This window comes from Perissodus microlepis, chromosome 4, assembly GCF_051167445.1.
Source record: "Perissodus microlepis isolate ML-2025 ecotype Zambia chromosome 4, ASM5116744v1, whole genome shotgun sequence".
Lineage (NCBI taxonomy): Eukaryota > Metazoa > Chordata > Actinopteri > Cichliformes > Cichlidae > Perissodus > Perissodus microlepis.
In genome coordinates, this window is record NC_140464.1 from 25,913,141 (window position 1) to 25,936,478 (window position 23,338).

Here is a 23,338-nt window from a genome sequence, read left to right on the forward strand (position 1 = left end):
TTTGTGTCTCCAGTGAACAGTTTCATGTCTGAGAATGTACTAATGTGGAAAATGTCTACAGTGCTTCTAAAGAGAACAGCAATGTGAGTCCCTAAAAGGGACCTGTTACCTACAAGTTCAGGTACTGAGAATGGCTGGTTTTCCTGTGTGTATGTCTTTCAAAATGACACAGAGATTGTCCAGGCACACATCCCTGGCCTCTACCTCTAACACTCTTACAGTGTACAGATACAGAACTGTTTTTTATGGGTACTTGCTGGTGCAAGTACCCATAAAAACAGGTTGTGTGTGGGAGACATGAGGTCTAAATAGGAACTGATGAATTACACTGATTATTTCAATGATTTTCAGACATCCCTCTCACTCTGTTATGCAGTTAAACCCAGCTCCTAGGAACACTCTGTTCTCCATGTGTTTGCATTTGATCTACCCAACTCTTGTCTAATAGTATTTTTATAAAGTGGCAGAAGGAAATTCCTAGCTGTTTTCCATGGCTGCTCCCAGTATTAATGTAGCGCAGACGAGCAGCTGCGTATATTTATTTTACTCCTCACAAAGCGGCAGCCGGACAGAGGCTTGCGTGTGAAAAGGACTTTAAAGCATCGAAAATATTATTTTCGCTCGAACATAAATAAATAAACATCCCAGAGCCAGCTCCTCTTTGGAATGTAGTAATTCTGAATTTTTATGAATGAGTGCATTCATGGCTGGCCACGCCCCCTCCCGCAACCAAACCCCAATTCTGTGTTGGAGGTCCAAGCCCCGCCTCCTCCCAACGCCCTCCCGCCCTGTTTTTTCTTTTTTTTCAACTTTGGCCGCGCGCCTGTGTCCTAATTGGTCAAAGGAGGGCTGGGGTGGGCGTGGTTGCCATAAAAAGAAAGGGAACGATATAAAAACAAGGCTCAAACTTTTGGTCTGTGAGAACTTGAGAGATTGATGGAAGACGTGTGAGGATTTATAAATATATATATATTTTTTGCGAGTCGGATTTTACTGTTGTGGACCAACGCTATTGCTCACTTGAAGGATTTGGGCTTTTCCTGTCACAGAGCGCTGTTTTTAAACGCTCTCCCGTCTTCCATGTGAGCACGCTGACAGCATGGGGACGCTGCTATTATTTGCTGCCTTACAAGTGGTCACAGTCGCTTCGGTGAGTACGTGAAGTGTTCTCCCTTCATGCAAACGCACGAGCTCTAAGGTCTCACGCGCCCGTACTGTAACGGCAGATCTGAGCTGCTCTCGTGCTGTCAGGGTCTGCCCTCCATGCTGGTGTTAGCGCTGCGTGCCAAAATAATAATGGCCCAGTGGCTCCCAGCACTGTTAAGATCATCATCGCTTATTAATACGGCGGCTACTGTGCTTTCTGGTTGGCTGGTTTCCAAAGTGAGGCTTGAGGAGCAATAAGAGGTCTTGAGCGGTGTTTCAAGAGGTCCCATGTAAAGTCAGTTGAGTCATTTTACGATTTGTTTGGCGGTTTATTTCCATTGCATTTTGTAATGTTACACTACAAATGTGATCACTAGTGTCCGAAGCATATTCAAGTAAAGGGGAAATATAAGCAAACTATATAAATGAAATTGGTTACACTCTCTTCGCAGTCTAATTAAATTATCTGACAAGTAAAAGTAATAAACCCTACTATGTGTACACCGGCTTCCATCCAACTGTAGGTCTAAAATTATACCACAGTAATTTTATCCAATGGGTATAAAAATACACTTCGATATGAAGTCGTTCCGCTCCATAAATATCTCAAGGAATATTATGTGACTTTTGGTTGGGAGATGCTTTAACTTACCATGTTATGCACGGTGATTCACGAGTTATTGTTCAGTCTTTGTGTAATGTAATTTTAAACCCTCCCAGGAACCTCAGCAGTGAGTGAAAGCAGTGCCATGCTGGTTCTGGCACACCAGAATTTGGCCCGGGTTAAGAGAGTGGCGGCGGAGTCAGGAAGGGATCACTGTAGGTGATCTGACTGCGGACAGTCAGACTGACAGCTCCCTGTGATCCACAGGCTGTGTGATCCCAATAAATGCTGGGAGTGGTGAGAGTGGCTTGTGTGTGTGTCGACACAGAAGGGGGTCAGAAACAAAAGATTTAGAAGCCGGGAGGTGGGGGTCAGTGAACGTACCTTTCATCCCCTCTTGCCAGGCGAATGCCAAGCGGAAGGCGACAGAGGGCTACAGATACCCCTGTGGGGTTCAGGACAGTGCCGAGTATTCAGGCAATATTTTAAGCCACACACACACACACACACACACACACACACACACACACACACACACACACACACACACACACACACACATTCATACATACACGTTGAGGACTTTCTGTGATCTGGGTAACTTGAGTCAGTCTGTTGTCCTGCCTGGTTACAGTGTGATTTTTCTCTTTATTCCTTTTGGTGCAGAAGGTTAAATTACTTTGTCCCTTCCTGCAGGTGACTGCTGAGTGTCCAGTAGTGTGCGAGTGCCCAGCAGTGCCCCCATCTTGCCCCCCAGGGGTAAGTTCAGTCCCAGACGGATGCGGCTGCTGCAAGGTGTGCGCTGCCCAGCTAAACCAAGACTGCCACGAGGGGCGCCCTTGCGACCACCATAAAGGACTGGAGTGCAATTATGGCAATGATGTGGGCCGAACCGATGGCATCTGCAGGGGTATGTACCACAGAGGTGGCAGAGCAGGGATGGTGGGGGTGGGAAGGGTTGAGAAGTGGTGAATTTTTTTTATTATTTTTTTTACCCCTGCTTTAGATCAGGCACAGCTTTGGGGGTTGAAGTAAGGCAATGTGTAACTTCAGGGTGGGGAATCTGGCTTCTGAGCCAGGGCGGCTGGGGTTTCTCTTTGATAGGGGCTTGAGGTTTGAAGCCTGTGCCACGTTTCAAAAAACAGAGCACCTTCATGAGCCTGCGACTGAAACCCGGCCAGCCCCGGTATTTATATAAGTGCTGCAGTGTGTACACAAACAGGCCCGTGAATCACACAAACACACATGCACAGACAGTGGTATTTTTATATGTGTGTTTATTTGGGGGTGTTGCTATATATCCGGGGTGTTGTGTGGGGAGTCCCACTCAGGGTGTTAAGGAAAGGACGTTGTAAACAAGTCAACGTTCCCTTTCTGGTCTAAGAATAGTGTTTGCTTCTTAAATGTGGAGATGTTGCGACTGTCCTCTCTCTCCTTTCATCTGTCCACCACACACATTAAATACACAGTCACATAAAAGTCTTGCTATTTGATGTCTAAAGACTAAGTGTGTGCTATTAAAAGCGTTCTGACCAGCTCGCCTGTCTTCTCTCTTCCTCCCAGCGAAGGCTGAGGGCCGCTCCTGCGAATACAGCGGTCGGATTTATCAAAACGGCGAGAACTTCAGAGCTGGTTGCAAACACCAATGCACTTGCATCGATGGAGCAGTAGGGTGCGTGCCTCTTTGCCCCAGCCACGTGCCCTTGGCGTCGCCTTCCTGCCCTGCCCCGCAGCTGGTCAAGGTGCCCGGGCAGTGCTGCCTCAGCATCGACTGCCACAAGGGAACCACGGTCGTGCCCCCGGTGTATCGCCGACCCCAGCCTCCCGCTTTCCCTCCGTACCCTCCATTCATTCCCTACCCAGTGTATCCCTACCCAAAGCCTTTTCCGAAGCCTTACCGGAAGTTTTACACTTACAAACACAAAAAGGAGAAGGATACCCTTGGCAACGAACTGGTGGAAGCGGTACGCAAGTGGGGCAAGCCACATGGAAACAAGCACCTGGCAGGTGAGGAGTTGGTGACCTGCTGTGGAGTGCGCCTGTTTCCGCTACACAGTAAAGTGTCCTATTTACGCTTTATTCACTTCAGCCCTCTGATGCACAAACGGCCTCGCTGTGAGCCGTCTCCCTGGCGTCCATGCATGTGTTTTGGCATTTATGTGAAGCTTGTTTTCCACTGGCTCCTTGCACACCAGAGGTGCTCTTGGTCGCACTCACACACACTGCTCTTTCACAGCACATGCCTCCGTCACCCAGCTTTCCCTGCTCTGTAATCATCCTCTCTGTGCGTCAGTGTTGCCTGTTCAGTGAATAAGGCCAGTGTGCTGTGCATCTGTGTACCTCTGCTTTTCCCTCAAACGTCCCAGTAGCCACTTCACTCCCCCTGCTTAACTCCTGCTGACCTGGCTTCTCTCTGGCTCTCTCTCAATATTTCCCATCATCGCTCTCCCTCACGTGTCCTTTCTTTCATCTCTCGTAGCCTGGAAGCAAACAAGTGATGAGTGCGTGGTTCAGACCACTTCCTGGTCCGAGTGTTCCCGGAGCTGTGGGATGGGCGTTTCTTCTCGTGTTACAAATGACAATGCTCAGTGTAAAATGATCAAGGAGACGCGCCTGTGCAACATTCGGCCCTGCAGCTCCATGTCCATCCCGGTCAAGGTGAGGAATGCATGAGTGTGTTTGGATGCTTTAAAGATCCTTATAAAGGCAGACCTTCTTCTCATGACCCCAGCCACGGCGTTCCAGCCACCAGACTAAATAAGATTCAGGAAAGAAGCGTCTCTCGAGGGGCAGTTTGTATTAATATCATGGCATGTATAAAGCCCCCTCCCCTCGAATCCCTCTGTTGCTGGACCCCTTTTTGATCCATTCTGTCTATTCAAAGTCCTGTTGCTGTGTGAGATGAAAACAGAGGGGAACGAGACCTGTGGCTTCAGCTCGTTGTAGATCAGAGTATATCAAAGTGTAGCTAATTAGTTTGAAAGTTTTGAAAATACCATTTCACATTTCCTGCCAGAGGGTTGGTTGTGATGATTGACAACACTCTCAATACAGTAAATGTCTTCATACAGTAAATATGAAAACTAGAATGAAACTAGAGAGAACAGCCTGGCTCAGTTCAAAGATCATAAAACGCTCTAATGAAATCCTGCTTTACTGGAACTGAATTATAAAAGTAAAATTTCAACAGGGCTAAGATCAGCAAGCCTTGCCTGGTTAAATGGCAAGTGCTCAACGCCAAGAAGTAGGCCACAACACATCCTGTAGCTTCATCACAACCTCTGAAGATGCAGAGCGTCAACAGACATACTTAATTACCAACACTTTGGAGTCATTAGAAGACAATAGGAACGTATAACTTATAATAAAAAAAGTAACTGGCAACGGCCCCATCCTGTACATGGTACAGCTCATGTCATCATCACTTTGATCTACTCAAATATAATAAACCTAATTTGCTTTATTACTACTAAATATGATGACTACTAAAAAAGTAAAAGGCACAACTTTAAACATTTTGCTACAGGTCAGACACTTTAACTTTTGCATTAATATGAATAACAGGGGCTTTTAATTTTAAACACAGAATTTAAGATGAAAATAACTGCAAAGGCAAACTGTGTAAAACAAGCAAACAAACAAAAAACCCCACCATAGATCATGCAGTTTGTTCGTACAAATACACAGTAAAAGAAACCAAAAAACCATCATGGTGGTGACCAAAATGCTAATACAGAGGCTTCAAAATGCATCTTACTGTGTCTGTTTTTTTTATATACAGTCTATAATTAATAGATTGATACCTGCTAATGCGACTTTCAGCTGCTCCTTTATTCACGAAGCTGCACTTTTTTACTGGCTTCATGTTCACGTTTGAGCTTTGACTACATAAGTGTGAATCGGAGAACTTTTTGCTGCTGCGACAGAGGAATAACTCTGTCTCCTTCACTGACGTGACACCGCGGCCGACAGCTGCACTCGGTGGCACTATGCTGTGTGATTTAAAGAGCACTTCGCCCACTCTGTTGCTCTCTCACATTTCAAACAAAACACTCTCAGAAACATTTTGCCCCCTGCCTCGAGCCACTCATGAAGCTGATTGGCTTGTTGTGCACCTGTTTCTCTGAGCTCTCCCAGTGTTTGCAGAGCTGCTGTGGGTGTTAATGGGAACAAGTGTCAATCCTTAACTATCGCTGGCACGCTATTCTCTCTGGCGCTCATTTGCTGTTCTGACCTTTTATTTGGCTTCAGCCCATTAACTTTGTTTTTCACGTCATGAGCGATGAATAACAAGTTGCTTGATGCTGCTCTATGGTACGGTGGCAGTTCTAATTTCAAGCAAACGTGAAGCCATAAAGCTTTCACCGGAGCACAGTTTTAAACCGGCTACACACCACACCCATGCCTCCTGTGCCAAAGAAAGACTTTGTTAGCAGATTTTATGGATCACCCAGAGAGTCAAATTCTCTAAATATCTTGACAACCTTTAGACCTGGTAGAGTTAAAGTCTGTAAGGTGAATTTATGCAGTTATTCATGTTCCCCTGACTATTCCTGACATCACTGGATGTCAGGATCACTGGATCACTGTAAGGTTTGGCCCACATTCAGGGTAAACTGGAATCATAGAGTGTATATAAAAGATGAACTTAGCTCTATTAGCCATTAGTTAGTGATTGGAGGGTCTGATCAAAAAACTCTGCATGCTCACACAATAGCCACTTGATAATCACAAGGTAAGCCCACAATTAAGCATACTATGTTTTATTAGCTATTTTGATCATAATTTATAAAACAATAAGACCTCAAATCGCTAAATTAAGACCAAAAAATCCACAAGAAAGTGTTTAAAGAGCTCAGAGATCAAGTGTACAGTTGCCCTGAGAGGTCAAATGCAGTGCAACTTAACTTAAGAAAACACCAAGAAAATAGAAAAATGCTGCAAAAGTACACAAAACAAAGGAAGTGTTTTTGGGGGAGATGTGATGGAACAACTATGGAAGATGTTAGGATTGCACTGAGACATGCTTAAAAAAATGTTCTATCTACTTTGTCTTCCTCACACTTGTGGCCAATTTTGAAAACAATTGCACCTGGATGGTTAAGATGCACAGAGACAGACTGGGGTTTGAACCAGGAATCCTCTTGCTCTGTTTGCTAACTGATATTGTTTATATACATGTCCACCTTTTATATACAGTCTGTGATTTTTGGTGACATTATAGCAGGATCAACATCAAGTTTTAAATTTGGGCACTACTTTATGTCAGTGTCATCAACATCAGTTCATTTACTTTTCATTGGAAAACATTCCCCTTGTGACAGGCTAAACCAGGATGGTGAACAGTACAGCCTCACAGCCCTGCGTGCATGGCTGTAGACACCTGGTGAAGCCTTTTCACTGGAAAAACTGAATTGCTTCTTTCTTCTTTCTCCGTCCACAGAAAGGAAGGAAGTGCTCTCGCACCCATAAGGCCCCAGAGCCACATCGTCTGTCATATGCTGGCTGTAGGAGCACTCGCCTCTATCGGCCCAACTACTGTGGAGTATGCCGGGACGGCCGCTGCTGCTCGCCACGTCGCACCCGCACAGCTAACGTGACCTTTGCCTGCCCTGACGGCGAACGCTTCAGCAGGTCCGTGATGTTCATCCAGTCGTGCAAGTGCAGCGACGAGTGCAACCATCTCAACGAGGCCGTAATGCCCCCACAGCTGTGGCTCTATGGGGACACGCACAAATTCAATGACTAGCGGCGTTACCCTGCCAAACCTACATTCCTTCATAAAAACAGACATTAACTCCCCTCATCTCACCCCCGCCCCAGCAGTACCCATTATAGAGTAGCTGTCCTTAGTGGATCCATGAGCGGAACACACACCGAAACATTTGAGGATGAATGCGGAAAAGAGGAATGTGTCTTGGACTGGGCGTACCTCACAATGTGGAAACCGCAAAAGTGACCAGGCCCTGCTTTAGTGTAGATAAAAAGCTGTTTCTGGCCTTGCCAGACTTTAAACTGTGAATAAATCTTTGTGTAGAACATGGGTGTAAGCAGACCCCATGTTAGTGCCCAGCTTCAAAAGTTCCCTAGAACTGTTTTTGGGAACAGCTGAGAAACACAGACATGCATAAGTCTTTCGTGTGCTGATGGATTCATGGTGTGGATTTGACAAACCAGCTGGAATCACGTCTGCGCACTCCAGTATATGACAATTGATAGACTAAGTGACAAAGAAGAATAGGATGGCATTGGTAGAAGATGGAAGTTTGTCTCAGATGTTTTGACGGGAATGTGGTTTGGGTCATTTTATGGTATTTATTCTCTGGTATTTATTGTCGAGACAGACATGATGACACAGCAGCCTGCCACTGGGGAAGGTGGCGCTGCTATTCTCGGAGAATCAATGTGGCAGAACAACAATATCAGACGGACAAAACTGCTGAGCCCCGAGAGAGGGTGAGGAACTGCCATCAAACCAGGACTCAGGCTCAGATTTGGTCAGAAAGCCATATCTAATGATGAACAACAAATGATAAAGGAGGAGATGAGGTATATACAATGGATAAAGTTGGAGTTGAACTTGGTGGTTGGAGGCATTAGTGGGAAAACATGTCAAAGGTTGTTTATGCAGCTGGACTCATCCCCTCGCCTTGCCTTCACAAGAAACTGAGACATTTCGCGAGCATCCGAAGAACACGCTCGGGATGCTGTCGCCAACAAGTCGACCACCTAATTTGGCCAGGTACAATCCTGACTCGTGATGGCAGAAGGAGACAATCGTCCACTCTGGTTTGTTTTATAAATTAAATTTGGAAAGCTGCGTGTGCCACGGTAAATGTGTTATTTGTGATTTGAAGGTGGAACTGCTCTGTCGTCTAATCTGGCTCGTAACTGAGCAGCCTCTTCGTGTTAAAGTGCGTCCTGTTTCTGAGAAATGCTGTTGAAAAGCTGTTCAGTCGTTTCACACGGCTGTGAGAAGAGCTTTATGTAATTTTTTTTTTTCGGGGGGTTGAGGTCTACAGCTGCCAAATGTCAGCAGGAGCCTACCTCTAAGGACACTAATACTGTCAAGTCTATCTTCAGGTTGTACGTTACGGATGGCTTAGCCCTTTATTATGATTATCCACCCGACTTGGTGTTTGGGTTGACGTTTGAGCACCTTACAGCAACCTTGATTCACAGCCTAATCTGGTATCCTCATACAGATGAGTTGAAATCACGAACTGCCTTTTTTTAAAATTACTGTATACAGTGGTAACTTCATCTCAGTGGAAGCACCAATGTACTTTATCCGTTTGTGCCATAAATTACACATTTTTGCCCTGAGGTGAATGTTTTTTTTCCCCCCTACCATCTCAACTACAAAACATCTGCTGCCCCAAATCCTTATCAGGGGTTCTTTTTAAACTTTAATTTGCTAAGAAATGTCTTTTGTGTTTTCCATTGCTATTTTGCCCATGAAGATGCTGTGGTTTTGATATTGTATCTTTAGTTTTATTGAGGGAAACTATAGTGCAGCTATGTACAGACACATTGTTACCTTTGTAGTTCTATCTGCTGTATAAGGGCCAATCATTATACTGAAGTAGTCCATGTATAGTTTAGCACTGGACGAGGCAGGGTTCAGATCTTTTATGAGCATTAAGTGCCAATTTTGAAAGCATGACGACTGTAGAACTAGTAGTGTACATTAATAAGTCTGTAATGAGTCATGCTTAAGATCTTATGCTTAAAAAAAAGTGTTCCTTGTGATTAACTCTTCTTGGAATCTGGTTAGTTTACAGTTGACTTTAAGAGCTGGAATGAGTTCATCATCGTTTCGCTTTTTTAAAAATAAAATTCTCTCTGACAATCACTGTTGAACATTTATCAAAAGAGGATTTTTTTTTTGTCATGTAGGTTAAATTATACAGCAACTCTATGGTGTAGCGCTTAACACATCCCCCTAACATGCAGATAAATACATCTGGTTTAAATTGAGTCAGATCAAACATGCAGATCCAGCTGCTGTGGCGGAGCAGCCAAAGATCTGCAATTTCACAGCTATGCTAGCAGCCCTGCAACGAGCCATACTATGTTAACATTTAGCAGGCATTTCATGTATTTACACATGTACACTACAGTCACTAATTGGTACTAAAGAAAAGTTACCTTAATGGCAAGATAAGTGTCTGCCCAACTGCACTTAAGATATCAACATCCAATATTGAATTACTGTGCAGCAATAAAAATTGCAGAACCATCACTTTGCACAGTGATGTTTATCCAGTATTGAATTGTTGCTAAATCATCTAAGCAGATTTCCACTTGTTTAACACTTTTTGATTTTTAATATTTAAAACAAAATACCAAGAAAAAAATACAGTTAAACAGTGACATGTTTTGCCCCGTCAAAATCTGCAAATTCATCACTACCAGTTCATGTGGTGACTTCATTTATTGGAGGATATTCAGTTAAAAATCCATAGAAAGAGCTGCCATATGAGCCAAATTTGTGTCTTTACAACTTTTTGATTACCATCCAAACAGCCACTTTTTTTGTACTGGGAAGGAAAACAAAACATCTATACAAATCTTGCTTGGACTTAAAGAAAAAGCACAGACTCCTATCACATGTTCCTCTGAAGGTTTCCCTGAAGCGCTGTCGCTGCTGAGACTGAAACCAATGAAAACTGAGCAGAGACAGCATCCTCATAAGTGACCACAACAGTAAAATGACATTTTATAAAAAGTTTTAATTCCATTAAGCAAAACAAAGACAAATTAAAACCAAACCCCCCTAAAAACTGACAATAAAAATAAATGTTTGGTGAACAGAGGAAATGCAGAGCTTTCAAATCAACGGTGAAGTACGTCTACTTCCAAATACAAGACGAGATCCACGAAGAGCAGACTGCCGTTTGGCCGGGGGACTCATCTGGACTGCTCGACTACAGAGGGAGAGAGAAGGAGAGACGAGTTGAGCATGCAAAACATCAGAACGATGAGCAACAGCTGAGCATACCGACGTTTCAGCAACAGGTTAAATATGTGAAGGATTTGAGGAGCGCTTCAGTTAACGTGACAGCACCAACTGTTGCGTCTTGTTGCCGAGTAAAGGTTTACTACAATTTTCTGTGGGGAACGCTTCAGCATTAACGCAATGATTTAATAATAAAGTGCTGCAAAACTCTTTAATCCACAGATCACAGTGGTTCTAATGTTATTAAAGACACCAGTATGCTTTTAAGGAGGCATTCAGAAATAAGAAAAACCAAAAACACTTACTGTAAGATGAGATGTCAATCTCATCTGGCAGCTCGGCCACATTGACTTCAAAGCGGTCCTGCACATCGTTTAGAGTCTTGGCATCAGTCTCGTCTGACACAAAGGTTATAGCCAGGCCTTTGGTCCCAAACCTACCAGCACGGGCAACCTGAGGGGCGCAGAGAAGGTAAGAGTAAGTAAACTGCAACATGGACTACCACTAGCATTCACACGGTGCTCGATGAGCAAATAAGACAGCCAACTTTCCAGCATATGAAAAAGGAGAGGGGCTCAAAAATGCATTTCTCACCCTGTGCAAATAGGTGTCAGAATCTTCTGGCATGTCGTAGTTGAAGACGATATTCACTCGCTCAATGTCCATCCCTCGACCAAAAAGGTTTGTGGCCACCAGGATCCGCCGCTGGAAGTCTTTGAATTGCTGATAGCGAGACAGCCTGAGAGAGGGTAAGAAGGGGAAGGAGGACAGAACCATCAAGAGGATTATCAACAAGCACTCTTTGCAGACAGTAATGTGTTGAGTTGAAGGATGAGGCCTCCTGCTCTCGCAAATACACAACACATTTGAAGCTCAGCAGAGCATGTTTACGAGTTGAGAGTTTATAAGTCACCTTTCCTCCTGAACCATTCCCCTGTGGATGGCAATTGCAGGGAAATTTTGCTCCACCAGTAGCTGGGACAGAGCGACGCAGCGCTGAACTGACTTGACGAAGATCACCACCTAGAGGCAACGCACGGGCATTAACATGCAGGTCACCAAGGAAGCACCGAGTTAGACCTCTGATGCAATTTCTATTACAACTTTCAATGAGTATTTGGGACATTCTGAATACAAACATTTGCTTGCAACAATATAAAGATGCACGTTCCCTCACCTGATTGAACTCCAACACATCAAGCAGGTCAAATAGCTTGCGGTTTTTCTCGCTGTCCTTCAGCTTGCAGTAGTATTGTTGCAGGCCGTGGAGTGTAAGTTTGGTCTCGTCATCCACAAACACCTCCATGGGCTGTACATGAGATAGCAGGTAAGTAAAACTTCAGTGCAGCAGTTTTCAGTACAGACCGAAAGTGGTGGAGATGAGTTATCTCACAAAAAACAACAGAAATTCAGAGGTGAAGCAGCCCTCCGCTGCTTACTTACATCTTGCATGAACTTGCGGCACACTGGACGGATTTCCTTACTCAGTGTTGCACTGAACATCATGACCTGCTTCTCATGCGGTGTGATCCGGAAGATGTCCTGAACATCACGCCTCATGTCTGCCATGTGAAGAAAGAAAAAGAGTGAAAAAGTGACTAAGGTAAGATTGTGACTGAATACTGCAGTTTTGCTGCCGACTTGGTGAAAACTGGGAAGACAAAAACAAAGAAAAGTCACCTAGCTGCTCAAGCATTTTGTCACACTCGTCCAGGACAAAATGCTTGACGTTCTTCAGACTGAGCGTCTTGTTCCGGATCAGGGCGAGGATACGGCCGGGAGTTCCGACAACGATGTGAGGGCAGTTCTTCTTCAGGACGTCCTCGTCTTTCTTGATAGGCAGGCCACCAAAGAATACGGCTGCTTTTATGGTGGGCATGTACTTGGAGAAACGCTCGTACTCTTTGCTGATCTGGAAGGCCAGCTCTCGTGTGTGACACATGACTAATACAGACACCTGGAGACAAGGAAGCGCAGATTAAATCCAAAAGCACAAACATTTCAAGGTTATTTTACAATGGGGAGTCTCAAACAAAATAAGCAGTAATCTGTGATTCTGGATAAGATTTGTAGGACAAAACTTTGGATGTCACTCTTAACTTATTCGTCCTCAACGTGAACTACATAAATAGCTCTGGATACCCGTCTTTCAGATGCCTTGCTAAATTGGAAGTTGAAATATTGTTTGCATATCGCCTCTTGCTAATCAATTATCTCAGATTTTGCAGCCACCTGAATGCAAAGTAGCTGCACAGCCGGCTCTGCCTTTCTTAAAAAAGAGACGGAGCAGAAGTTTGTTGCAGTTGCACGACTTTCCATCTTCCACCTGTTCTTTGACAATAGAATACTTTTAACCACAACCTGCCTCCTTCAGTTTCGGAAGAATTCCTGCCTCCCTGCATAAGCTGACCGTGATAGCAAAGACGAGCACTGCTGCATCTCAAAAATCCTGGTATCAAAATGGTACCATGGGTATTGATTCTGTTGGCATTCCCTAGCTCTGACTAAGACTGATTTTGATCAATCTTGTTTGTGCTCTCTCACAGGTGGCTCTGACTTCAGCTAAGTTAAAAACAAAAACAGGACAACAAAAACATTTGGACCTCGATTAGCCTTTATTGGCTTGTTCATTAATTACCAGACTAATAACATTCATAGCCAATAAATGAAAAGCTCAACATTGAAGGCACTTCTTTGTTTCTTTTGTTGAACGCAACTCATGTAAACACTTAATTTACTTCAGTCAAAGCATGTTAAACACACATACTAACCTGTCCGTCAACGGGTTCGATCTGTTGCAGGGTGGCCAACACAAACACAGCCGTCTTGCCCATACCAGATTTGGCTTGGCACAGGATGTCCATGCCCAGGATAGCTTGTGGGATGCATTCATGCTGCACTGTGTTTTTAAACAACACAACAAATATTAATGTTAAGTGCAGTCTTATTACTACCTGCAAATCAATTTCTTTGAACTGCTATAAAGAGCATAAGAGGAGTGGCAGTCCTGCTGGGAGTGGTGCGTTGTTTTTTTTAGACGCACAAAGCAAGTCGAGCTATTCAAAAATTCTTAATGTAGGCAAGCAAGATAAGGTAAGCGCTGTTGAAGAATATGCAGACTTAAAGCTTTTGACTGGTTCTACCAGTGTAGTGCAAGGGTATGCCATAAACAAACTTAATTGCCAGTTCCCCACTAGTCCCATTTAACAAAAGGTACCAGAACAGTTGAATGCGTCTCACCTTCAGATGGATGCTCAAAACCACAGTCAATGATGGCGCGGAGAAGCTCCGGCTTCAGAAGAAAATCCCTGAAACCAGAGCTGTGGATGGAAACATAGGAACCTTTCACCTCCTTCTTGCCTGCTGGGGTTGCACTCTCGGGGGCTCCTTGAGGCTCCTCATCCTCTTCATAATCAAGGAGCTCGTTGTCAACGTCATTCTCAGCCATTGTATTTGTCTGGAACAAAGAAAATACAGCTGAGTATTAATGATCACTGTCTTTCATCTGTGTCTGTAAGAGAGGGCTCCCTTTACTTAGATTATATGAAGAGAGGTTCTTATTCGAGCCCACTTGTTGCACATATTTTAATACATTTAAAAAGTCTCATTTTATTCTATCATTATAGGGCGGGTTTGACTTTGTGCAACTATGAAAATCGTGGTTGGTTATAAACGTGACTCCAAACATTAGCTCTATTGTGTATAACTCGAACTGAATTTTAAAGAGTAAGCCTGTGGTTAAGAAATGCTAAGCAAGAAAACACGCAACAGAGCAGGCCTAAATATGAATACTCTGTAGTGTTTTGTAAACAAACTATTCTGTACGACCACGTACACTCAATATAACAAACAAGGTCAAAACCGTAACCGACGATGTCAAATTGACCAAACCGGTTAGCTTCTAAGCGCATACAACACTAGAAAGCCATTGTGTTGCATAACCATTGCTAACGTGGCAAGCTAATCTTCTACACGACAACAACTAATCCGCAACGACCAACTAAATATTCCCAACAGCATAAGTAGGCGATCTTTTCGTAATTGTAACGGGAGTATTATATGAATGACAAAAAGGCGGCAAATTTCGTGTAAATAAGGAAATCTAAGTGGCGATTGCTTTGCTAGGCTATCAAATGCTAGGGTACAAAACGCTAAGTAACACCGCCCCCTGAAACAAACAACGAAAGGTTATTTTTAGCGATAGCAAACACTACTTTAGCCCAAATTAAATAAATATAATTTAAAAGCTTCATTGGGTGAAACGAGACGCGGAAAGCCGCCCAAGCGGGACAATGAAGTAGATCAAAGATTCCTACCGTTTCGGTGTTAGCTTCGACTGCCCCGATAGATCACAACCGCATGGAGAGGCCTCAGTTGGTTTATACCACCAACCGGAAGTTCCGCCTCGGCTAAAACGGGTCGATATCATTCGCCCGTTTATGCGACCTCTGTGAAAAGCAGCCTGTGATTGGACAGAAAGTGTGCCGCAGTCCGTCGCAGTTGAAAAAAGCGGGACACAGTTGTAGCTGCTCTCCGTAGGGGAGCTCGGGAGGGACACTCGAAATAAATTAATACAGTCACGTTTTGCTGCAATATAAGTATAAAATTAACCGGGATGTGTTTGCGTATGATAATGCAGGCTTTTGACCTTAAATATAAAACAGCTTCCTGGAATTGATTCAGGCTGGCTCAATTTTGTTAGTTTGTTTTTGTTTCACAGAAATCGTTAAAATTGTATGAAATCTAGACGTTTAAGTCGCGCGAGGCAAAACTCCTCTCCAGGATGTGATGTTAACAGTGTGAAGAAATTCGGACTCCATCAATAAAAGTATATGTAACTGTAATTTCTATGTTTCCTTGCACAAGTCTAAATCAAGCTTTAATTCTGGAAACATTAAACACTGAGAATTAAAAGTCTTTAGTGCCTTCTAGTGGTCAATGAACGCATTAGTGTTGTACAGCATAAATGTCGTTGAAGCATTATTAACGTTTACAACCTTTTATTAAAATCACAATTACGAATAACAAACGGGGCGCCAAGGGCTGATGATAACTGTATTAATAACGAGAAGTATCAGTATTTCCAACTATCCAACATGGATACACTGGCATCAGGTCTCAGCTTTCATAATACTTTGAAGAATACTTTTATACAGGAAGCAATCAGGAAGTATCTGCAGATCTGCAGAAATCTTTACAAAATAATAAATTTTATTGCTCTGTCATCTATAAAATCTCACATTCTCTAACAGGAAAACTACAAATACAGAATGACAAGTAGTGTTCTTTAAATATATTAATGGAGATGTCCACACTCATTTGATTTTAACTCACAATTTATGCGTTCATCACAGATGTTCTTATTCAAAAATATTCCAGAAATATTTTTCAATGCAATACAAAGCAGTCCATCTGTTAGTTCTGCATTTTCTAAAAACAAAATGGACAATAAGGGCAGATTGGTGAAGAATTTGCCTGATGCAGTAGTTGAAGAAAAACCTTCTAAAATGTAAGAAACTCCATCAGTGCTTTTATTTTATTATGTCACCAGTCTGATAGCTGTTGTCCTTATATCTGTGATTCCAGAGCAGAAGAGAAGCTCCACTGTGTAGGAGAGAAGTAGGGAAAACTGTCAGACTCGGGCCGGGAATGCTCCTCTGTGTGCGCACCATCTGGGGTGTAAGAGCGGCTCAGGAAGTCTCTGACATGCGGTGGCAAAGAAAGAAAGAGCCAGTTTTCCACCAGGAGACCACCTCCATGCAGCCCTGAGCAGCAGCCCAGTTCAACAGGCAGTTCTTCCAGATTGTTGCTGCGCAAGTCCAGCCTGCACAGTTGACTTAGAGCTGCAATCTCTCTGGGTAAGAAGCTAAGAGAGTTGTGAGACATATTCAGGGTGCGCAACTCCAAACAGCAATTGAAAAGCTCAGTGGGTAGCCTCTCCAACCTGTTCCCACTGAGGTCCAACTCTGTGAGCAGCTGCAGTGCCTTCACCTCAGCAGGCAGCTCCTCCAGCAGGTTACCGGCAAGCAGGAGCCTCCGAAGGCGTCGAAGAGTGAAGAGCGCTAGAGGAATGCTCTGGAGCTGGTTGTTTGACAGATCCAAGAGCTCGAGGCCTCTAAGCACACCCACGCTGGCCGGCAGTACCAAAACACGGTTGTAAGCAAGTCTAAGACAAGAGAGACGACGAAGGTGAGCCAGACTAAGCAGCTCCTCCAGAGTCCTCAGGTTATTGTGCTGCAGGTCAAGCACCCGGAGGTTGGTCAGTGCTAACAGAGCAGAGGGTAAACGCTCCAGCTGGCAATCCTGCAGATGCAGCTCTGTCAGGTAAACCATCCGCTTCAGGCCCATCAGCACAAGCAGCCTCGTGCCCTCATTCTGGATCTCCAGTCTCACCAAACTGCTTGCCACCTCGCAGAGCTCCCCGGGGATCCGCTGCAACATGCCTCGAATCACCAGCACACGTAAGTGACGCAACTGGCGTAGGCTCCCCAGTGCCCAGCTACGGCCCACCCCACCGTCACTGCCTAAGCGACCAGAGAGGTGAAGCTCATGAAGGCCTCGCAAGGAGAGGACCCAGCTGGGGATCTCTGATGCCTGAGTGAAGGTAAGCTGAAGGACTTCTAGACGTTCCTGGAGAAAGGCAAGCGCGCTGGGATCCACAGTTGCTGTGCAGTGGTAGAGGTGCAGCTCCCTGTAGTTGGAATGCCACATAAAAGTCCAAGTTAGAGTCTAAAAAGAAGTGAATACTTTAAAAGAAATACTTTAAAAGACTACGCCCCTGCACTGTACAACTCGCCTGAGTGAGGTCATGCTGGTCATGTGTGCAGTAAACCTGGTGTCTGCGATGAGCTCCAGTTTGAGGACCTGAAGCTGGCTGAGAGTGAAGAGGGCTGGAGGAAGGTGAGGCAGGGCCACCAGCTGCAGCCTGGAGCGGCCGTCTGCATCCACGCTGATCATGGCGTGCAGCTTCTCCTCCCCCCAGCGCCTCTCTAAGCTTTCCTCCAGCAGCCTGCTCTCACTGACAGGCGACAAAAACACAAAGAGACGCTGGACCAGCAGAGGGTCGTACTGGTCTAACATGTGTATAAGAAAGGCCAGGTCGTTCTTCAGGTCAGGAAAATCTCTCAGGGAGCTCAGCTCCTTCAGTGAATGGAAGGAATATTGCTGCAGAGAGCTGAATTGAATCAAACACACCAAGGCAGAAGAAGAAGAAGAAAGAAAAAACAAAGAGAAACATCAAACAGGATATTTTGTAGCCAAAAACAGAGCACTACATTTTTTACCCCTGTAACTAGTTTTCTGATATGCTCATCATCAGGAGCATAATTTATTTATTTATGCTTTTTACATTTAGACTAGTTTCTCTCCTCAAAGCCGGTTAAAGCCTGAAGTAGCACTCATACATACTCTAACTTTCTTTGGGCAACACTATCCACTTTAAAGATATATATCCCTACCTTTTCTGCTATAAAAACACTGAAAAGTGCACCTTTAACATTTTTTTTTATTCTAACCTGCTTAAAATCCAGGTGAGAGTGTAAAAATTAAGCAGACCATACAGGCCCAGTAAGGTCAGGTAGGCCGCCAGCAGTTTGCGGAGAAGTGAGGAGAGCACGTGGATACACTCGAAGGTGGCGTAGCCCACCAGGGCCTGCTCCTCAGGGTGACAGGTGTGGTTGAAGGACAGGGAGCCGAGAAGAGGGACTGTGTAACTCATAATCAGTGTTACAATCAGGAGTTTGAAAACTGTCTGAGCCAAGTAGACCTGAAGAGGGAAAAATGGGCATCAAGACTAAACGATACATGGAATTAAAAAAAATTAAGGTAGCAAAGAAGTTGATCTGTAAATCTAGCAGACTAGAGGATCTCTTACCTTACAAATGACAGCTGAGCTTTCACAGTGGGACCTAAACTTCCTGACCCTTTCAAACAGCGCCCTCGCCTGTTCCCCATCACTTTTATCCAGACTGATTACCTGGCTGTGGCTGTCAGCCATTACTGATGGGCTGGAAGAAGGAAGTTGCTCCCGGGAGTCAAGAGATACACAAGACACAGTGGAGTTACAGGACAGTGTGGAGGGACAAGGGGATGGAGGGGTGGCAAATGCGCTGTCTATCCTCTTTAAAAGTGGGCTGTCTGTGCCTGAGTCTATGCTCGAGTGTCTTGTGTGGGTCACTGTCGGGGAAGTGGAAGTTCGGTGGTGTGGTTGGTGTGCTCGTCTTCCCTCCTCCACCATCTCCTGGATGCTCTCTTGGCGGGCGGCATGAGACAGGGCCTGAGATGTCCAGGGTGACTCACAGCACTTTGCCAAGATGGATAGGAACTGCTCTATGCGGGATGAGGTGTGGGGAAAGTGGAGCCAGAAGGAGCCACTGGCTACCAGGACGAGGGACTGAAGCAAGGCCATGTAAGGGAAGAAGCGGGAGGACAAAGGCAAAGCTTCATGGTAGCACACCTATAGAAACAGGCAAACAGCAATTGATTGTTTGACCACATGGGGGCAGCAGACATACACTGTGAAACATTAATAACAAAGGGTTACCTGTTAACAAAGGAAGAGGATTAGTATAAAAACTGAAATGGGTGCTAAAGTTATTCTTTTTAATTGAATTGATTTGAATGGGTAAAAGCTTAAAATACAGGATACACTGTAAGCCCAGTTCTGTGAGTATGTCTACAGCCCACCTATCGGTTTGCTGGCTTACTTCTATAGGTTGGCTATAGGGGTAAACCATGGTTCTATCTCCGAGGGTTAGTAAGGCTTAAATAAGCAACACCATGAGAGCTGTGAGTGAGCACTGAAACAGTCAAAGTGTGAATCAGAAGAAACTGGGAGATTAAAGTTCCACTGTAGAGCTGAGATAAGCGGTTTAATAACCTGTGGGTATGAGCAGGTCCTTTTACATAAAGGTTCAGAATGTTAAATATAGCTCACTCTATGCTTTCACAGAGTGAATAACAAAAACAACAAAGCCAGCACTACTTTACCTGGCTAATATAAATGTACTGCTGGTACACCAAATGCGTGCGCCGACCCCGAGGTGCAGAGTGAAGATTTGGGCCGATTTTGTGTGCGTGGTGTATTTGAGGCTGTGACGATGGAGACAGTCCCACATTGGCACTTTTTGAGTGGCTGTGATCACTAGTGTTTGTAGTTGAATCCAAAGGAATGCACACTACTCGGTCCCTGGACAGCTGCTCTGTACAAGCCAGGACAGATGTCATCAACATCAGGACCACCAGGTAGTCCATAAAGACCTCCCACCAGGGTTTCAGCAGTTTAGACCTGTTCTGATGCTGATTCAGAGGCGCTAGCTCTGACAGGGAAAACATGGCGTCCTCTGGGTCCTGCAAGATTTGCTTTAAAAATGAGAAAACTAAGAGAGAACTACAGCACTGACCAAATGTGGAAAGTTGTATTATAGGATCACATCATGAGCTAAACTGCAGAACTGAACTACAGTGAATTTTGTGAATATTTAACAGTCAGTTTGATATAATACATAGAAAATCTTTTGAAATTTCAAATAGATGTATTCGAGAAAACTTTGAAATGCTGTTGCTAACAAAGAGTAAACTAATTATATATATATATATAAAAAAGTTCACTTAAGTGCTACTTGGCAAAAATGCAAATTGGATCATAACAGTCCTTGTTGTTTTATTCACAGCTCTTCACCTACCTGTGCAAATAACTTCTTCTCTTGCTGTTCTCTCTCTACTTGTGATCAACCCACAGCCGCATTACAGAAACTCCAAGCCGGCGCTGTCTGGTTTAGCAGTGAAAAACTTCTGAAACTTACAAAACAAACTCCTCCTGAGCTGACTGGCACAAGGCTATTCAAAAGTTGCCATGGCAGCAGAGGATGTGTGGCTGAGAAATTTAATTCAATGCTAGAAGCCTGCTCAAGACCCACCGGGGGTTTGCTTGCTCCCTTTAACTCCTTCAGAACTGAAGTAGACAAAAATGTGACACACACAAAAAAACAGTGGAAAAATGTTTCCACTGGACGAAGTGAAAATACTTCATATGCATAATGACGGGAATACTTTACCAGCTTTATACACTGTTGGAAAGTTCAATTGACAACACTTCACAATACAGCCTGGTGAAATCTGCCTCCATAAGTCACCAACAGTAGTTCCCAGTAGGCTCAGTAGAACAAGGTGATAACCAAGGAAAGCGGACAGAGTACTTATAGCTCCACTTTCTTCATTCTTATTACGTTTATTAGTATGAAGTATGAGGTGTACTGCAGAGTACCCTAGGCTCTACTTTCTACATTCTAATTTTGCAGTACTAGTAGGTACGCGGGCTGTATGATAAACTACCCTAAGCCTTACTTTTTACATTGTAACTACACATTATTTTAGGCGTCAGCTGTAATATATGTCAGTTATTGTGTTTGCAGCTTCATACCTAAAATCCTTATATGGATTAAAGCAAATAATGTCTAGTGCCGTCAGATAAAAGAGGTATAAGGTTGCATAAAAACATAAACTACAGTAAAACAGTTAAGTGAGAGCATTGTCCAGCAGAGGTCGCTGAAGTTACGGTACTGCTCTGACTGCACTCAACTGTAGTCGCTCACATTATCTGTGAATGCTCCTCTTCTGCCGCTCTCACTACTTAATTACAAAACCCGAGCTTCTGTAGTGAGACCTTAAAGGTCAAAGAACTTTGATGACCAAAGTTTTGAAACTGACTTGTGAGTATTTTTGTGTGTGTGTGCAAGAGAGGGTCATAATGTAAATTCCTGGTGTGTCATTTCCTTGATATTTAGGCCACTAAACAATCTGGAGCAAACACTCAAACTGAAAATGAACCACAAGATGAGCTACTCCACACAGCTGGTGTATGTGTGTAAGTGTGAAAACTGTGTGTGCGCGCGCGCGCGTGTGTCTGCATATGTGCATGCTTTTGAGTGTGGGGCCTGGTTTTACAGAGCAGAAACGAAAAGTGGTGTGGAAGATGCAGCAGTGGTGGAAAACATTATGTGTGAGCGAGAAATGCATTCGCTCATGCCACAGAGAAAAATCTCAAGATAAATTCTGCAACTGTGACTGACGAGGACAGTTCTTTAGATAACATGCTCAGCTTCTCTACGTAAGCATTCAAAGCATTCATACTGCCCCAGATTGCTGAGCGTTTATTAAATCTAAAAGCTTTGCATAGCTTTTAGAATTGCAGTGCAGTTTTACACGGACTGCATTAGATTTTCTTCTAAAGCTTTCTTTCTCTCTTTGCTTGTATGCATATGTGGGTGTGGATGTTTGTGTATGCTTATACTGACAATGGCTACATGAAGTGCTGTATGAGTACCCCAACTGTTTACTCATAACAATCAAAAAAGCTGAATTTGGAAGTCTGTACACTTCTCGCCTTCAACCGTTGCCATCTTGGTTACGTAGATGAATGGCAAAGACCGCTAACCGAAGAAACTTCTGGGATGAAACAGAGTTAAAACATCTTCAAGAAACTTAAAGAAGTCCAGTCGCTTTTCTTTCTAAGCTCCTTAGACCTCTAATCTTTCCTCTTTCTACAAGTTTTAGACCAGTAGAAGAATAAATTATCATTGGTGTTATAACTATGGGCACCACTAGTTAACAGTGCTAGATTGTTCTACCTTTTAGCTTTGCTCTTTTTGCCACATTTAGCAAGTTTAACTTAAAATAATTAATCTTGCTGAGATTTGGGCTGTCTCTAACATTGTACTCTTCTTTACTGTGTTATGCACAGCTCTCTTGCACAGCATTTCAGTAAGGCTGAAGTCTACAAACCGAGCTCAAATCATCAAGGCTCTACCACTGTGCTTTAAGAGTTAGTAGGAGGTGTTTGTGCTGGTATGCTGTTTGCTTGTGGTGGTGTGTATCACGGCCAAACATCTCTACTCTGGTCTGGTTTGTCCAAATCCAAGAAATGCAAGAATTCTTACGGTTTGTTCAAATGTAACTGCCAACCTAAGCCGTGCTGCCATGTTCTTTTAGATAGAAGATGCTTTCTCCTGGCAGTTGTTTCAAAACAAGCCTTACTTGTTCAGTCTTTTCTAATTGTGTTAGATTGTGTCTGGTATTTAAGCTTTATGTGCTAATTACTATGTGATTGTTTTATATGCCGTGCCAACAGAAAGAAATGCTGTGACTTCTTCCTTCCTGGCCAATCACAGCAGTTGTGGGCAGCTTTGCAGTTTGGTTGGCATACGTCAGATTACGCTGTAGTGTTTCAGAGGGGTTTCGCTTTTCATCAAACACACAGTTGTGTGAAAATTTTTCCATGTGACTGTATGTATGACAGATGCAACACATCAAATTATGGCGTTGCAATGGAACTTTTGATTTAGTGAACAACAAAGCTCATTATTTTCTCCAAAATCTCCTTTGCTTGCTAACATGTTAAAGCTGAAATATCTCATTTCCTGGCTATTTAGAGTCAGTTCAATAAGCACTAAATGTGCTATTATCCTTACATTTCTGCAGCATGTAAAGCTGTATATTAAGGGGTATATGCTTGTTACGCCCCAGTCTAGGGGTACAGGAACGCAACATAAGTTTGAAAAGATTGCCCCGCCCTGGTCCCCAAAACCATACACAGAGGGAAAACCAATTTCTTAGTGAACGGTGGTTTA

General features: G+C 43.8%; 3 protein-coding genes across 5 annotated transcripts; 1 reads left to right on the forward strand and 2 right to left on the reverse strand.

The window, feature by feature from the left end:
* Positions 1–853: 853 nt before the first annotated feature.
* Positions 854–9,606, forward strand: LOC146389095 (CCN family member 1). The gene is made up of 5 exons (XM_084926758.1): positions 854–1,150; positions 2,447–2,660; positions 3,314–3,757; positions 4,230–4,408; positions 7,194–9,606. The coding sequence occupies exons 1-5, from the start codon at positions 1,100–1,102 to the stop codon at positions 7,497–7,499; spliced, it is 1,194 nt and encodes a 397-aa protein (XP_084782884.1). The 5' UTR covers positions 854–1,099; the 3' UTR covers positions 7,500–9,606.
* Positions 9,607–10,168: 562 nt separating this feature from the next.
* Positions 10,169–15,157, reverse strand: ddx39ab (DEAD (Asp-Glu-Ala-Asp) box polypeptide 39Ab). The gene is made up of 10 exons (XM_084926757.1): positions 15,029–15,157; positions 13,953–14,169; positions 13,484–13,611; positions 12,393–12,669; positions 12,156–12,274; positions 11,890–12,021; positions 11,626–11,735; positions 11,307–11,451; positions 11,018–11,165; positions 10,169–10,680 (listed from the first exon to the last, which is right to left on the reverse strand). The coding sequence occupies exons 2-10, from the start codon at positions 14,158–14,160 to the stop codon at positions 10,664–10,666; spliced, it is 1,284 nt and encodes a 427-aa protein (XP_084782883.1). The 5' UTR covers positions 14,161–14,169; positions 15,029–15,157; the 3' UTR covers positions 10,169–10,663.
* Positions 15,158–15,905: 748 nt separating this feature from the next.
* Positions 15,906–20,530, reverse strand: LOC146389097 (volume-regulated anion channel subunit LRRC8D). Of its 3 annotated transcripts, none has more exons than XM_084926760.1 (6): positions 20,396–20,530; positions 19,701–20,060; positions 18,586–19,167; positions 18,227–18,477; positions 17,514–17,886; positions 15,906–17,408 (listed from the first exon to the last, which is right to left on the reverse strand). In XM_084926760.1, exons 2-6 carry the CDS (start codon positions 20,043–20,045, stop codon positions 16,281–16,283), a joined length of 2,679 nt encoding a protein of 892 aa, XP_084782886.1. In that variant the 5' UTR covers positions 20,046–20,060; positions 20,396–20,530; the 3' UTR covers positions 15,906–16,280. The 3 variants fall into 3 exon arrangements, with proteins under 3 accessions (XP_084782886.1, XP_084782889.1, XP_084782887.1); XM_084926763.1 differs by having other exon boundaries at positions 19,701–20,072; XM_084926761.1 differs by lacking the exon at positions 20,396–20,530 and having other exon boundaries at positions 19,701–20,385.
* Between the last annotated feature and the right edge of the window lie 2,808 nt (positions 20,531–23,338).

Coding starts and splice junctions, on each gene's coding strand:
- ddx39ab (XM_084926757.1), bottom strand. CDS start 14,160: ATGGCTGAGAATGACGTTGACAACGAGCTCCTTGATTATGAAGAGGAT. Junction 12,275..12,392: donor CAAAATGCTTGAGCAGCTAG/GTGACTTTTCTT, acceptor TTCACATGGCAG/ACATGAGGCGTGATGTTCAG. Junction 12,022..12,155: donor GCCGCAAGTTCATGCAAGAT/GTAAGTAAGCAG, acceptor TCTCATGTACAG/CCCATGGAGGTGTTTGTGGA.
- LOC146389097 (XM_084926760.1), bottom strand. CDS start 20,045: ATGTTTTCCCTGTCAGAGCTAGCGCCTCTGAATCAGCATCAGAACAGG. Junction 19,168..19,700: donor AGTACATTTATATTAGCCAG/GTAAAGTAGTGC, acceptor CTGTTTCTATAG/GTGTGCTACCATGAAGCTTT. Junction 18,478..18,585: donor GCTCAGCTGTCATTTGTAAG/GTAAGAGATCCT, acceptor TTCCCTCTTCAG/GTCTACTTGGCTCAGACAGT.
- LOC146389095 (XM_084926758.1), top strand. CDS start 1,100: ATGGGGACGCTGCTATTATTTGCTGCCTTACAAGTGGTCACAGTCGCT. Junction 1,151..2,446: donor AAGTGGTCACAGTCGCTTCG/GTGAGTACGTGA, acceptor CCCTTCCTGCAG/GTGACTGCTGAGTGTCCAGT. Junction 4,409..7,193: donor CCATGTCCATCCCGGTCAAG/GTGAGGAATGCA, acceptor CTCCGTCCACAG/AAAGGAAGGAAGTGCTCTCG.